Source organism: Leucoraja erinacea, chromosome 5, assembly GCF_028641065.1.
Source record: "Leucoraja erinacea ecotype New England chromosome 5, Leri_hhj_1, whole genome shotgun sequence".
Lineage (NCBI taxonomy): Eukaryota > Metazoa > Chordata > Chondrichthyes > Rajiformes > Rajidae > Leucoraja > Leucoraja erinaceus.
In genome coordinates this window covers 96,704,384-96,719,921 of record NC_073381.1, presented here as the reverse complement: position 1 = coordinate 96,719,921, position 15,538 = coordinate 96,704,384, and the positions used below count along the sequence as shown (strand labels likewise).

Sequence of the window (15,538 nt, the reverse complement as noted above, 5' to 3'; positions counted from 1 at the left end):
CCAATTTGGCAAACACTTTGCAAGCATTTCGGAAGAGCCTTTAAAAGCCAAGCCAATTTGGCAAACACTTTGCAACCACATCGAGGGGACTCACCGTGGAGTAGACGTGCGTTCAGTGTTATTCGCAGCTAAGAGAGCCATGACCCTCTCGCTTCCTCTGTCTCGCAGAGACTCGGTGAGGCATGACATTTCCGGGTTTTATAGTCCCTCCCCCCACCGCAAACGGGGGCAGCAGAGAGAATGGCGACATTTTTTAAAACATTAATAACTCTCGGATGTTTTATCGATGGGGAAAACTCCTCTGGTCCAATCCGGCGGAAATGAACTCTGAGCGAGGTGGCCAAAAATGACGGCCGTAAGTGGCGGCGTTCTCTCAGAAATCACAAAACAGAAAGTCGAAAGCGGTCAAGATCTTATAGTTCTTGTAATATAGATATGGGTGGCAGAGAGAGAGGGAAATATGGAAGATGAGCGTACAGAGGAAGGGAAAAGGACTCGTGTTAGTAAATGAGGTGGTGGGCAATGTGCACACCAGGTTGGGGAGTGAAGGGATGATGATGCACGCTCATCTCCTAACTCCTTGTCCCATATTTTACTTAAAACAAATGTAGGTCCCTTGCAGTCAGAAACAGGTGAATTGATCATGGGGAACAAGGTCATGGAAGACCAATTGAATAACTACTTTGGTTCTATCTTCACTAAGGAAGACATAAATAATCTGCCGGAAATAGCAGGATGGAGGAACTGAGTGAAATCCAGGTTAGCAGGGAAGTGGTGTTAGGTAACGTGAATGGATTAAAGGCCGATTAATCCCCAGGGCCAGATAAGTTGCATCCCAGAGTACTTAAGGAAGTAGCCCCAAAAATAGTGGATGCATTAGTGATCATTTTTCAATACTCTTTAGATTCTGGAGTAGTTCCTGAGGATTGGAGGGTAGCAAATGTAAGCACACTTTTTAAAAAGGGAGGGAGAGAGAAAACGGGGAATTATAGACCAGTTAGTCTAACATCGGTAGTGGGGAAACTGCTAGAATCAGTTAATAAAGATGGGATAGCAGCACATTTGGAAAGTGGTGAAATCATTGGACAAAGTCAGCATGGATTTATGAAAGGTAAATCATGTCTGACGAATCTTTCGAGGATGTGACTAGTAGAGTGGATAAGGGAGAACCAGTGGATGTGTTATATCTGGACTTTCAGAAGGCTTTTGACAAGGTCCCACATAAGAGATTAGTATACAAACTTAAAGCACATGGTGTTGGAGGTTCAGTATTGATGTGGATAGAGAACTGGCTGGCAGACAGGAAACAAAGAGTAGGAGTAAACGGGTTCTTTTCATAAAGGCAGGCAGTAACTAGTGGGGTACCGCAAGGCTAAGTGCTGGGACCCCAGCTATTTACAATATATATTAATGATTTGGACGAGGGAATTGAATGCAACATCTCCAAGTTTGCGGATGACACGAAACTGGGGGGCAGTGTTAGCTGTGAGGAGGATGCTAGGAGGCTGCAAGGTGACTTGGGTAGGCTGGGTGAGTGGACAAATGCATGGCAGATGTGGATAAATGTGAGGTTATCCACTTTGGTGGCAAAAATAGGAAAGTAGACTATTATCTAAATGGTGGCCGATTAGGAAAAGGGGAGATGCAACGAGACCTGGGTGTCATGGTACACCAGTCATTGAAAGTAGGCATGCAGGTGCAGCAGGCAGTGAAGAAAGCCAATGTTATGTTAGCATTCATAGCAAAAGGATTTTAGTATAGGAGCAGGGAGGTTCTACTGCAGTTGTACAGGGTCTTGGTGAGACCACACCTGGAGTATTGTGTACAGTTTTGGTCTCCTAATCTGAAGAAAGACATTCTTACCCTAGAGGGAATACAGAGAAGGTTCACCAGACTGATTCCTGGGATGTCAGGACTTTCATATGAAGAAAGACTGGATAGACTCGGCTTGTACTCGCTAGAATTTAGAAGATTGAGGGGGGGATCTTATAGAAACTTACAAAATCCTTAAATGGTTGGACAGGCTAGATGCAGGAAGATTGTTCCCGATGTTGGGGAAGTCCAGAACAAGGGGTCACAGTTTAAGGATAAGGGGGAAATCTCTTAGGACCAAGATGAGAAAAACATTTTTCACAGAGAGTGGTGAATCTCCGGAATTCTTTGCCACAGAAGGTAGTTGAGGCCAGTTCATTGGCTATATTTAAGAGGGAGTTATATGTGGCCCTTGTGACTAAAGGGATCAGGGGGTATGGAGAGAAGGCAGGTACAGGATATTGAGTTGGATGATCAGCCATGATCATATTGAATGGCGATGCAGGCTGCAAGGGTCGAATGGCCTCTACTCCTGCACCTATTTTCTATATTTCCCTTTTACCTTCCCACCCCATCTCACCATGGTTTTACATTTCACAGTTCTTGTCCTTATCCAACACGTTTTATCACTTTCACCTTTAGTCTTTGGCACTTACTCCGCCCATCTGCCCATCACCTACTAACCTATACCCATCCATCGCCTGTCAGGCAGTGCCCAACCCCCACCTCATTTCCAGCTCTCCCCCGTATTTCAGACTGAGAGCTCCCGACCTAATTAGTCATCTGTTTAAGAAGGAACTGCAGATACTGGAAAATCAAAGGTAGACAAAAGTGCTGGAGAAACTCAGCGGGTGCGGCAGCATTTATGGAGCGAAGGAAATAGGCAACGTCTTGAGTCTGAAGAAGGGTTTCAGCCTGAAATGTTGCCTATTTCCTTCACCCGATTAGTCATCTGTCCATTTCTTCAGAGGTTGTCAAATCCACCAATTTCCTCCAGCACTGTATATTTACTCATGATTCAAGCATGGTGTGGCATGGTGGCGCAGCGGTAGAGTTGCTGCCTTACATCAGAAACATACTTTATTAGCCAAATATGTTTTGCAACACACGAGGAATTTCATTGACCATACACTCATACCAATAAAAAGCAAGAGAACACACAAAATACATTCTAACATGAACATCCACCACAGCGGCTGCTCCACATTCCTCACTGTGATGGAAGACAAAGTTCAATCTCTTCCCTTCTCGGGCCTCCCGCGGTCGGGGGGCCTCAAGCCTTCTGTTGACAGGGTGATCTTGACTTCCTGTAGCCGGCGTTCGGGTCGCCCGTATCGGGGGATCCTGTATCGGGGGGGGGGGGGGGGGGGGGAATTTCAGCTCAGCTCCCCCTCACCGGACGATCTACCCAGTGTCAGGGCCAGTCAAACCTTCTGCATTCTTTGGAGCTTCCCGACATCGGTCTCTACCCGAGACTGCGAGCTCCTCGATGTTGAAGTCCACAGGCCGCGGTTGGATCGTCGATCCCCAGCAAGGGATCGCAGGCTCCGATGGAAAGTCCACGTCCACGCGGTGGGGCTCAAAGTCAGTCTCGAGCAAGGCCGCCAGCTCCATGATGTTAGGGCACAGTGGCGTATTTTACTTTTCTCTATAACAATGTCTCTCTGGCTTTGTCCTGTAAGCAGATGGTGTGAAGGTAAGAACCCGTTTAGAATCCTCAGGCTTCACGGGGATAAATCTTTGGGAAAGATTAACCCGGAGAATACCGGGTGGGAGACAGTCCCCAATGGCCAAGTCTAAAAACAAAGCACTCAGCAAGTCAGGTACCATAAACATAAATGGACAGAGGTCATTTCAGGTCTGGACCCTTCACACAGATGAAGTGGGGTGGGGAAAGCTGGAAGAGGTGGGAGCAGGATAAAGTCTGGCAGGTGATGGGTGGATACAGAGGAGGGGTGATTGGCAGATCGGTGGAGTAAGTGACAATGAAAAGAGACAAATATTGTCAGATCAGCAGAAGAGCATTGAAATGCAAAGCCAGAGGGAGGGATATGGGTGGAAGGGAAAGATGGAAATATGGTCATGGGGATGGAAGTTGAGCGTACCGAGGGGAAAGGAGCAAAGTTACGGAGGTGCTGGGGAAGTGTGTTCAGCAGGGTGGGGGGCAGGGAAAGAGGGGGCTCCCCCAGTACGCTCATTTCACATTACAGTCCCATACCTCCTTGTCCCATTATACTTACACATCCCACTGGCTTTACATTTCACACCCCACCTTCTGACACATTCCCTCTGCTTGTCACCTCTAGCATTTGTCACTTATTCCACCCATCTACAAATCACCACATCCCCTCACCTGTATCCACCCTTCATTTGCCAGACTTCTCGCCCATTCACCCCCCTTCCCAGCTTTCTCCCCCTACTCCAGTCTGCAGGCTTCTGATCAAATACATCTGCCCATTTGCTCCACAGATGCTGCCTAAGACTCAGTACCTTTTTGTTCAAGATTCCACCACCCCACGTGGATTACATGAACTTTCTCCAAAAAAAATTGGAAAAGCCATCATTATAAATCAGAGCAATGAGTATAGAAGTTGGGATGTAATGTTAAAATTGTACAAGGCATTGGTGAGGCCAATTCTGGAGTACGGTGTACAATTTTGGTCGCCTAATTATAGGAAGGATGTCAACAAAATAGAGAGAGTACAGAGGAGATTTACTAGAATGTTGCCTGGGTTTCAGCAACTAAGTTACAGAGAAAGGTTGAACAAGTTAGGGCTTTATTCTTTGGAGCGCAGAAGGTTAAGGGGGGACTTGATAGAGGTTTTTAAAATGATGAGAGGGATAGACAGAGTTGACGTGGAAAAGCTTTTCCCACTGAGAGTAGGGAAGATTCAAACAAGGGGACATGACATGAGAATTAAGGGACTGAAGTTTAGGGGTAACATGAGGGGGAACTTCTTTACTCAGAGAGTGGTAGCTGTGTGGAATGAGCTTCCAGTGAAGGTGGTAGAGGCAGGTTCGTTTTTATCATTTAAAAATAAATTAGATAGTTATATGGATGGGAAGGGAATGGAGGGTTATGGTCTGAGCGCAGGTATATGGGACTAGGGGAGATTATGTGTTCGGCACGGACTAGAAGGGTCGAGATGGCCTGTTTCCGTGCTGTAATTGTTATATGGTTATATTATATGGTTATTAATTTAACACATTTATCCCATTAAAGTGAAGAGGGTTAGAAATAGGTGCCTTACCTTCCTATCACATCCATAAAGACCAAATCCAGGTAGACTTGAAGTTATACTGAAAAATAAAATTGTCGTAACATTTTAATGTTTGAAATGTTCCAACGTCCTTCTCTACAAATAGACAAAGTGTTGGAGTAACTCAGTGGGTCAGACAGCCCTGGGTGAGAAGATTCTAGTCCTCAAGGTAAAAACACATGGACAATGCCTGGAGAAGTGTCTCCAACCAGGACCGTTGTGTCTCTGCAGTAGCGACTCCTACAGTTTGGACCTATATTAAGGTAGGCTAATATTTAGACTGAAATTCTTAAAGGTCTGAAGAGTCCCAACCTAGAATTACCAATCCATGTTCTCCAGCGATGTTCTCTGCAACGGGATCCTCAACTTCCTCATCCACAGACCACAGTCTGTTTGTATTGGTGGAAATGTGTCAGCCTCAATAACAATCAGCACGGGAGCACCTCAAGGCTGCGTGCTCAGCCCCCTGCTGTACTCACTCTATACCCATGACTGCGTAGCCAGTCACAGTGCGAACTCCATCATTAAGTTCGCTGATGACACCACTATTCAGATTCAGATTCAGATTCAATTTTAATTGTCATTGTCAGTGTACAGTGCAGAGACAACAAAATGCATTTAGCATCTCCCTGGAAGAGCGACATAGCAAACGATTTGAATAAATAATAATAAGTGTCGGGGGGGGGGGGGGGGTGGTGATTGGCAGTCACCGAGGTACGTTGTTGAGTAGAGTGACAGCCGCCGGAAAGAAGCTGTTCCTCGACCTGCTGGTTCGGCAACGGAGAGACCAGTAGCGCCTCCCGGATGGTAGGAGGGTAAACAGTCCATGGTTGGGGTGAGAGCAGTCCTTGGCGATGCTGAGCGCCCTCCGCAGACAACGCTTGCTTTGGACAGACTCAATGGAGGGGAGCGAGGAACCGGTGATGTGTTGGGCAATTTTCACCACCCTCTGCAATGCCTTCCGGTCGGAGACAGAGCAGTTGCCATACCATACTGTGATGCAGTTGGTAAAGATGCTCTCGATGGTGCAGCGGTAGAAGTTCACCAGGATCTGAGGAGACAGATGGACCTTCTTCAGTCTCCTCAGGAAGAAGAGACGCTGATGAGCCTTCTTGATCAGAGTAGAGGTATTGTGGGTCCAAGAGAGGTCATCGGAGATGTTGACTCCCAGGAACCTGAAGCTAGAAACATGTTCCACCTCCACGTTCCACCTCCACGTATTGTGGGGCGTATCACTGATGGGGATGAGTCAGAATACAGAAGAGAGATCGAGCAACTGTCCATATGGTGCCAGCGCAATAACCTGGCCCTCAACACCAGCAAAACCAAGGAACTGATTGTGGACTTTGGAAAGAGTAGGAGGGGGACCTACAGTCCCGTTTATATCAACGGGTCGATGGTTGAAAGGGTCAAGAACTTCAAATTTCTGGGCGTGCACATCTCTGAAGATCTTCCTGGTCCGAGAACACTAACGCAATTATCAAAAAAGCTCATCAGCGCCTCTACTTCCTGAGAAGATTACGGAGAGTCGGTTTGTCAAGGAAGACTCTCTCTAACTTCTACAGGTGCACAGTAGAGAGCATGCTGACCGTTGCATCGTGGCTTGGTTCGGCAATTTGAGCGCCCTGGAGAGGAAAAGACTACAAAAAGTAGTAAACACTGCCCAGTCCATCATCGGCTCTGACCTTCTTTCCATCGAGGGGATTTATCGCAGTCGCTGCCTCAAAAAGGCTAGCAGTATCATCAAAGACCCACAGCATCCTGGCCACACACTCATCTCCCTGCTACCTTCAGGTAGAAGGTACAGGAGCCTGAAGACTGCAACAACCAGGTTCAGGAAGAGCTACTTCCCCACAGCCATCAGGCTATTAAACCTGGCTCGGACAAAACCCTGATTATTAATAACCACTTTCTGTTATTTACACTTTACCAGTTTATTTATTCATGTGTGTATATATTTATATCATGGTATATAGGGTGATTTCACGAAAGGTCACTGGAGCGTAGATCCGCACCCACATGACCGAAAATCTCAAGTGGAGGACATGCTAGACATCCGGTACATGTTAGTGGATGGGAAAACACGCACTTTCCCACCCGTTAAAAACATAGAAAACGGCCAGGTTTTGATCTGCAATTTACTGTGCCAGTCGGGGTGACCGTGAGGCACAGCTACCTAGATTTACAGTTAAAAAAAAGATAGAAACTAAGGTAAATTAAAGAGGGAGCTGAAGGTGCCAATCCAGCGGAAGTGAACAGCTGACATTTGCCGTGGAGATTTAAAGGTCCAAAATATCGGGAATTATTGCGTTTGCTCGCTGAATTTCATCAAAAGTAAGGCATTATTGACTTGAGACGTGGGTGCAGATCTACGCTCCAGTGACCTTTCGTGAAATCACCCTATGGACACACTGATCTGTTCTGTAGTCATGCCTACTATGTTCTGTGTGCTGAAGCAAAGCAAGAATTTAATTGTCCTATACAGGGACACATGACAATAAACTCACTTGAACTTGAACTTGAACTTGAACTTGAACTTGAACTTGAACCCTTCCGAGTCAAACTAGTACTTTGTCCATCTTTGATGTAAACTGTTACATCCGGGCCGGCATAGACTACAAACATGGCCGCCGCTCACAAACTTACCAACAACAGCGCCACCGTCAGGTCAGCTGCCGTTACTGCAGCCTGACTACCGGCCACAGCGCCATCTTCAGGTTGGATGCCGTCACTGCAGCCTGACTACCGGCCACAGCGCCATCTTCTGGTTGGATGCCGTCACTGCAGCCTGACTACCGGCCACAGCGCCATCTTCAGGTTGGATGCCGTCACTGCAGCCTGACTGCCGGCCACAGCGCCACCTTCTGGTTGGATGCCGTCACTGCAGCCTGACTACCGGCCACAGCACCATCTTCTGGTTGGATGCCGTCATTACCCACTTAAGATGAACCCCAAGGAACAAAGGGGAAATACACAAGGAAAGGCAAATAATGCAGCCTATCTGGAAAACCAGCTGAAAAGAAATAAAAGGCAACCAGTGAACATTATATTATGAACTATTGTGGTGGAAGTCATTCTTCTTAAAGTCAAGCAGAATTAAGGAGGTGGTGGGATTGTCATTTATTTCCAACACCCAATTCAGCAAACAGTTGGTTTCTGCGGTCAATGTCAATGAACAAAGCCCCTGGTTGAAAAGACTGAAATAAGTGATGAACTGACACAAGTGAGTCCTATGACGGAACCAAGCGGGGCCAGAGAATTACATGCCAATAATACATGTCTTGGGGAACATTTCCTCGAAAAGTCCTATTAGGAGTGAAATTAATCTGGAGATAAGCCCTAACAGGACTGGGGTCCCCAAGAGCGAGAAAGGCATTTAAAGGAGGATGTCAAGAAAGACTAGGATGAGGCTTTGACCTCGACTTCAGGAGAGGAATGGAGAGCAGGGGAGAGACAAGACTTTGCCTTCCATCACAGTGAGGAGGAGACTCACTGTGATGGATGTTTGTGTAAATTGTGTTGGTGTGTGTCTTGGTTCTTTTCTTGTATGGCTTAAAAATACTTCAAACAAAAACATTAATAGGGAGGTTTCACGGCAGTCAGGTCAGGACCCATGACCTGTGCTGTTGCTACGCTACGCCAAGTGGAGTACACGCGATGAACCGCAGGTAGGCACTGACCATTGTTTCCAGCGTAGCGGGCCCGTTAAAACCCGCCGAAAATGTCAATTTTTGTGCTGTAAACAATTATGGAAATCGGGATAAGCGTGAGAGACATTTAGCCTCCTTCAGAATTCCAAAAGTGAGGAAAAATGACGGTAGATAGAAGCGAGAGCTGAAGGGACAACAACAGCCAGAGTGTTTGGTGAATATTGGCAGTTTGCTCACTGCATTTCATCAACTAAGGCATTATTTGTGTTTTTTCTTGATTCCTTTGGCATCTAAAAAGTTCCAGAAGTGATAAATCTGGCTGTAAATTTTTTAAATCGCCCATGGTTCTCAAGTGGGTTTTTACATACAAAATGAAAACGCATCTGACTAATAATTTACAGCCAGATTTATCACTTGAGACGTTTTAGATACCAAAGGAATCAAGAAAAAACACAAATAATGCCTTACTGTTGATGAAATGCAGTGAGCAAACGCGATAATTCCCAATATTTACAATTCCGATATCTGCACAGCCAATGTTTACCAAGCACTTTAGCTGTTGTTGCCCCTTCAGCTCTCTCTTCTCTTTACCTACATTTCACTTCACTTTTGGAATTCTAAAGTTGGGTACATGTCTCTCACACTTACCCCGACTTCCACAATTTTTTTCAGCGTAAAAATTCATAATTTTGGCGTTTTTAACAGGTAGGATAGTATGCGTTTCTTGCAATAATAACATATACCGGAAGTGACGGATGTCCTCCAGATGGATTGAGCGGCTCCGTGCGTCAAGCCCTATGACCCAGTGACCTTACGTGCAACCACCCTATATCATACTTCTACAATGCACTAAAACATGATTTTAATACATCAAATTTCAAAAGTCGCTACCATGGGAGGGGGTCACATCCCTCCCACGCCCTCCCCCCATTCGGTTGTTCCACTCCCTCGCCGGATACTGCCAAGGCCAATGATCAGTCATCGCTCAGCCCCCTTACTTTCAAAAACACTCTTTCTTCCCAATAATCCATTCTGGCAGCGGCTCGCCTGCAGTCCGTTGGTTTTTACTTTTTTGTATTGTTTTTTTTCTTTTTTGTCTAGTTATGTTCTTGGTTTTTAGGTTGTGTTTATGTGGGGAGGGGGGTGGGGGGTGAAACGGGGGCTGCTGTCACTCCCTTCGGGGGAATACGACCTTTTTGTCGTATCCCCCTTCTTTGCCTCCGTCTACGCTGAGGCCTAGCGGAGCCGGCGACCTCGGGACTCTGGAGGCAGCTGACAGGACTCGTCCTGGGCTCGCTCCCGGCCCAGCCCGGGATGGAACGGTGCTCCCGTGAGAGCGGCATGGTGAGGGGCTGGAGTGGCCCAGCCCGAGGGAGGAACGGCACTCCCGCTGGAGTGGCCCAGCCCGAGGGTGGAACGGCACTCCCGCTGGAGTGGCCCAGCCCGAGGGTGGAACGGCACTCCCGCTGGAGTGGCCCAGCCCGAGGGAGGAACGGCACTCCCGTCGGAGTGGCCCAGCCCGAGGGAGGAATGGCACTCCCGCTGGAGTGGCCCAGCCCGAGGGTGGAACGGTACTCCCGTCGGAGTGGCCGAGCCCGAGGGTGGAACGGTACTCCCGCTGGAGTGGCCCAGCCCGAGGGAGGAACGGCACTCCCGTCGGAGTGGCCCAGCCCGAGGGAGGAATGGCACTCCCGCTGGAGTGGCCCAGCCCGAGGGTGGAACGGTACTCACGTGAGGGCGATCTGGTCCGGGGGCTGGGACGGTGCTCCGGTGGCTGGGACGACGTTCTGGCGGCGGTGTCCAGAGTCCTGGGTTCAGCCGCGGGCCGGCGGCTGCATGTGCTGGACTGGAGAGCGGCAGCTTCGACCACCCCGGGCCACAGTGTTTGAACCGGCCCGTTCGCGGGGTTCGGTGAGCTGCGGGACTGTTTGTACCATCGCCCGGTGGGGAATCGCCTCAGCGCAGAGGGAGCAGAGGGAGAGACTGCAACCCTAAGATTTTTGCCTCCACCACAGTGAGGAGGTGTTTGGAGGACTCACTGTGGTGGATGTTAATTTGTGTTTATTGTTGTTATTATTGTATCATTGTATGTATGACTGCAGGCACAAAATTTCGTTCAGACCGTAAGGTCTGAATGACAATAAAGGAAATTCAATTCAATTCAATTCAATTCAATAATCCATTCTGGTTTAATCCCTCCCTCCACCGCCTCCAGTTTAAATTCCACTAGACCAAGTGCAGACCCGTTGGGTCTGTTTCCCCACTCCTGGCGGCGGGAGGCCGTGATGCACCGTCTCTAGCAAAGATCTCTATAATCTTTGGTACACAAAAAAGCTGGAGAAACTCAGCGGGTGCAGCAACATCTATGGAGCGAAGGAAATAGGCGACGTTTCGGGATCGAAACCTTTCTTCAGTGTGAAACGTTGCCTTTTTCCTTCACTCCATAGATGCTGCTGCACCCGCTGAGTGTCTCCAGCTTTTTTGTCTACCTTCGATTTTCCAGCATCTGCAGTTCCTTCTTAAACTCTATAATCTTTGGTCTCTAGTCAGCGGGCCGCAGCACCTCCTGGCGGTGGGAGGTGGGGGTACGTCTGTGCAGGGTGGGGGTACGTCACGGAGCAGGGTGGGGGTACGTCTGTGCAGGGTGGGGGTACGTCTGTGCAGGGTGGGGGTACGTCTGTGCAGTGTGGGGGTACGTCTGTGCAGGGTGGGGGTACGTCTGTGCAGGGTGGGGGTACGTCACGGGGCAGGGCGGCTGACTGGCAGTCGTGCAGGCGGGTGGCTCAACACGGTGTCCAGACACACGGCGACACAGGTCGGTGCAGCCCCCCCTTCTCCCACTTGCCTCCTCACCCCCGGCCCTCCTGCCCCCCGCTCCCCTCTCCCCACTCTCACCCCCCCCCCCCCCCCCTCTTCAAGCACTTGCAATGCTCACGTGTTAATAATGTCCTGTTTTCCACCTTGTTGTCCCTATGTGTTTCCCTCCTGCAGGATTTAGGAGCAGTTGCAGTGGACAGAGAGATGGGGATGTGACCGGCCATTGAGGGCAGCCAGGGTGCCGGTGAGCCCCCCCCATCAGCTCGGTGAGCAGGCTGAGCTTCAAGGGGCTTCGATGGAGGACTACATGGCGGGGCACAACAAGGAGAAGCATTGTGAGTGCGACGTGTGTGGCAAGGCCTGGCAGTGCCCGAGTGAGCTGGACATCCACCGGCGGGTGCACACGGGCAAGAAGCCCTATGGCTGCTCCACCTGTGGCAAGAGCTTTGCCCGGTTGTCGGGGCTACGGGGGCATCAGCTGGTGCACAGCAGTGAGCGGCCTTTCACCTGCTCCGACTGTGGCAAAGGCTTCAAGTCGTCCAAGGACCTGAAGACACACAGCTGCCTGCATACTAGGGAGTGGCCCTACACCTGCAGCTACTGCGGCAAGGGCTTCACCCAGTCCAGCAAGCTGCTGAGGCATCAGCACACCCACAACGGCGAGCGTCCCTACATCTGTTCCCAGTGCGGCAAGGGCTTCACCCGCTCCGACAGCCTGCTGGAGCACCAGCGCACCCACACCGGGGCGCGCCCCTACACCTGTTCTCAGTGCGGCAAGGGCTTCACCCGCTCCTACACCCTGCTGGAGCACCAGCGCACCCACACTGGGGTGCGCCCCTACACCTGCGCCCCGTGCGGCAAGAGCTTCACCCGCTCCAGCTACCTGCTGGAGCACCAGCGCACCCACACCGGCAGGCGCCCCTACACCTGCGCCCAATGTGGCAAGGGCTTCACCCGCTCCAACAACCTGCTGAAACACCAGCGTACCCACACCGGGGAGCGCCCCTACACCTGCGTCCAGTGTGGCAAGGGCTTCACCCGCTCCACCAGCCTGCTGTTGCACCAGCGGACTCACACCGGGGAGCGCCCCTACACATGCGTCCAGTGTGGCAAGGGCTTCACCCGCTCCTCCAGCCTGCTGGAGCACCAGCGGACCCACACTGGGGAGCGCCCCTACACCTGCGCCCAGTGTGGCAAGGGCTTCACCCGCTCCAACAACCTGCTGTTGCACCAGCGCACCCACACCGGCGAGCGCCCCTACACCTGCGCCCAGTGTGGCAAGGGCTTCACCCGCTCCTACAGCCTGCTGCAACACCAGCGCACCCACACCGGCTAGCGCATTTTCACATGTGCCCAGTGCGGCAAGGGCTTCACCCGCTCCACCAAGCTGCTGTCCCACCATCGGGTGCATGCCGGTGACCGTCCCGTCCCCAGCCCGGTGTGTGGAGAGCGCTTTGCCTGGGCCTCCAACGCCCTGTCTCAGCAGTGCACACCAGTGGCCAGCCCTACGACTGCCCGTACTGCGGTGAGGCGTTTGACAACTTGCGGGGATTGCGGCAATACTGGCGGGCTCACGCCGGCGAGCGGCTGCTCCCACTGCGGCAAGCATTTCAAGAGCGCACGGGGGCTGCGGGTGCATCAGTGGATACACCCTTTGTATCGCTGAGAGACTCTTTGTGTGAGTTGAGTATGGTAAGGGTTTCACCCGCATGTCCAGCCTGCGCAGCACCAGCGTACCCACAGCAGTGAGCATGGCTTCCCCTGCCCCTCCCGTCCTGCCTTGACCACCTGATGGAGCACCGGCGAGTCCACACTGGCCAGCGCTCCTTCGCCTGCCCACTCTGTGGCAAGGCCTTTGCCAGTTCCTCCGTCATCCTAGGTCCTCTGGCCACTAATACATCTGGGAGATTGTTTGTGAAGACAGATCTAAAGTACCTGTTCAACATGTCTGCCAGGCATCTGGATAGAAGTGAGGCATCTAGATAGTTCCAAGATACAGGCGTTGGAGTATGGAATCCAACAAACAACTTCCACACAGAACACAGTGAACTCGCTGTTGTAAGAAAAACAAGCTTCCTTATCTGTTTAAGAGGGAACTGCAGATGCTGGAGAATCGAAGGTTACACAAAAAAGCTGGAGAAACTCAGCGGGTGCAGCAGCATCTATGGAGCGAAGGAAATAGGCAACGTTTCGGGCCGAAACCCTTCTTCAGACTGGAGAAGGGTTTCGGCCCGAAACGTTGCCTATTTCCTTCGCTCCATAGATGCTGCTGCACCCTCTGAGTTTCTCCAGCTTTTTTGTGTAAGCTTCCTTATCTGATTAGAATGTTGGCTTTGCGCCCATATCCCTTTACATGCACAAGGAGGTATCTCTTTGCTTGCTCATGGACGGGTTCCAACCAAAATTATAATCGGACTTATGTGGCTCCATTTTGTAACTGATTAATGAGAAAAAGTATTTAAATCCTTTCTTAGAAACATAGAAATTAGGTGCAGGAGTAGGCCATTCGGCCCTTCGAGCCTGCACCGCCATTCAATATGATCATGGCTGATCATCCAACTCAGTATCCCGTACCTGCCTTCTCTCCATACCCTCTGATCCCCTTAGCCACAAGGGCCACATCTAACTCCCTCTTAAATATAGCCAATGAACTGGCCTCAACTACCCTCTATGGCAGAGAGTTCCAGAGATTCACCACTCTGTGTGAAAAAAGTTTTTCTCATCTCGGTTTTAAAGGATTTCCCCCTTATCCTTAAGCTGTGACCCCTCGTCCTGGACTTCCCCAACATCGGGAACAATCTTCCTGCATCTAGCCTGTCCAACCCCTTAAGAATTTTATAAGTTTCTATAAGACCCCCTCTCAATCTCCTAAGTTCTAGAGAGTATAAACATAGTCTATCCAGTCTTTCTTCATAAGACAGTCCTAACAACCCAGGAATCAGTCTGGTGAACCTTCTCTGCACTCCCTCTATGGCAATAATGTCCTTCCTCAGATTTGGAGACCAAAACTGTACGCAATACTCCAGGTGTGGTCTCACCAAGACCCTGTACAACTGCAGTAGAACCTCCCTGCTCCTATACTCAAATCCTTTGCTATGAAAGCTAACATACCATTGGCTTTCTTCACTGCCTGCTGCACCTTGCTATGTGTTGATCATAAAGATCCACAAGGAGGTAAATGGAAATAAAATTAATATCCTTCCTTATTTAATTTTGATAGGAATTGAACAAGGTAAAGAAGGGTGTTTTGGATGTGACAATTGGCATCTCTCGCTTGATCAGTTGCAGAAGAGGTACGTGGGAATCAGCAAAGTAAGATTAGACGTATTACCTCATGTCTGCGAATGTGTTGAAGGGTGGATGGTAAATGTAAACATGAAATGGTAGAGAAGATAACGAAGCTTGTTTTCCCTTCTGTGAGGAGTTATAATAGATCACCCGCGTCCCCTTCCACTAGTAGCATACATACATTGCAGTAATTGGGAGGCTAATGATTGGCTTGGAGAGGGGATGGTGGCGCAGTCCGCCTGAAAGATGAGATGGAATAATGTCAAGATTCCCTTGTATTGTGTTTAACTTGTGTGAGAAAAGGGTTAATAGGGATGGTTGATTTATACTAGAGCTCTGAAAAATATAACTTAGAAAGAAATAAGGTGTCAGCATTAACTATCTGTTGTTGAACAAGATTAAGATAAGCGAATAGTGTGTTATTACTAATGAAATAATTGGTATACATGTAGTTGATAGAATATTTTCATAGAATAGTCTCTAACAAAAGTAAACAAAAGTTGTTTACTGCACATTCGGCTAATTCTGGTGTGAAGTCGGAGCACTGGTGAGCAGTTTTACTGCAGCCACCTCTCCATGATATCCGCGAGTGTGTGTGTGTGTAACTTATGAGTTCAGAAATCCACTCGTTGCTCAATTATTTCCCCACATTTTCAATAAAATTTATCACAAAACTCGATTTTTCAAATCTAAACACCACTCACCAGCTGC

General features: G+C 49.4%; 1 protein-coding gene across 1 annotated transcript; it reads left to right on the top strand.

The window, feature by feature from the left end:
* The first annotated feature begins 11,716 nt into the window (after positions 1–11,716).
* On the top strand, positions 11,717–14,662 carry LOC129697616 (zinc finger protein 239-like). The gene has a single exon (XM_055636320.1). The coding sequence runs from the start codon at positions 11,835–11,837 to the stop codon at positions 12,873–12,875; it is 1,041 nt and encodes a 346-aa protein (XP_055492295.1). The 5' UTR covers positions 11,717–11,834; the 3' UTR covers positions 12,876–14,662.
* The last annotated feature ends 876 nt before the right edge of the window (positions 14,663–15,538 follow it).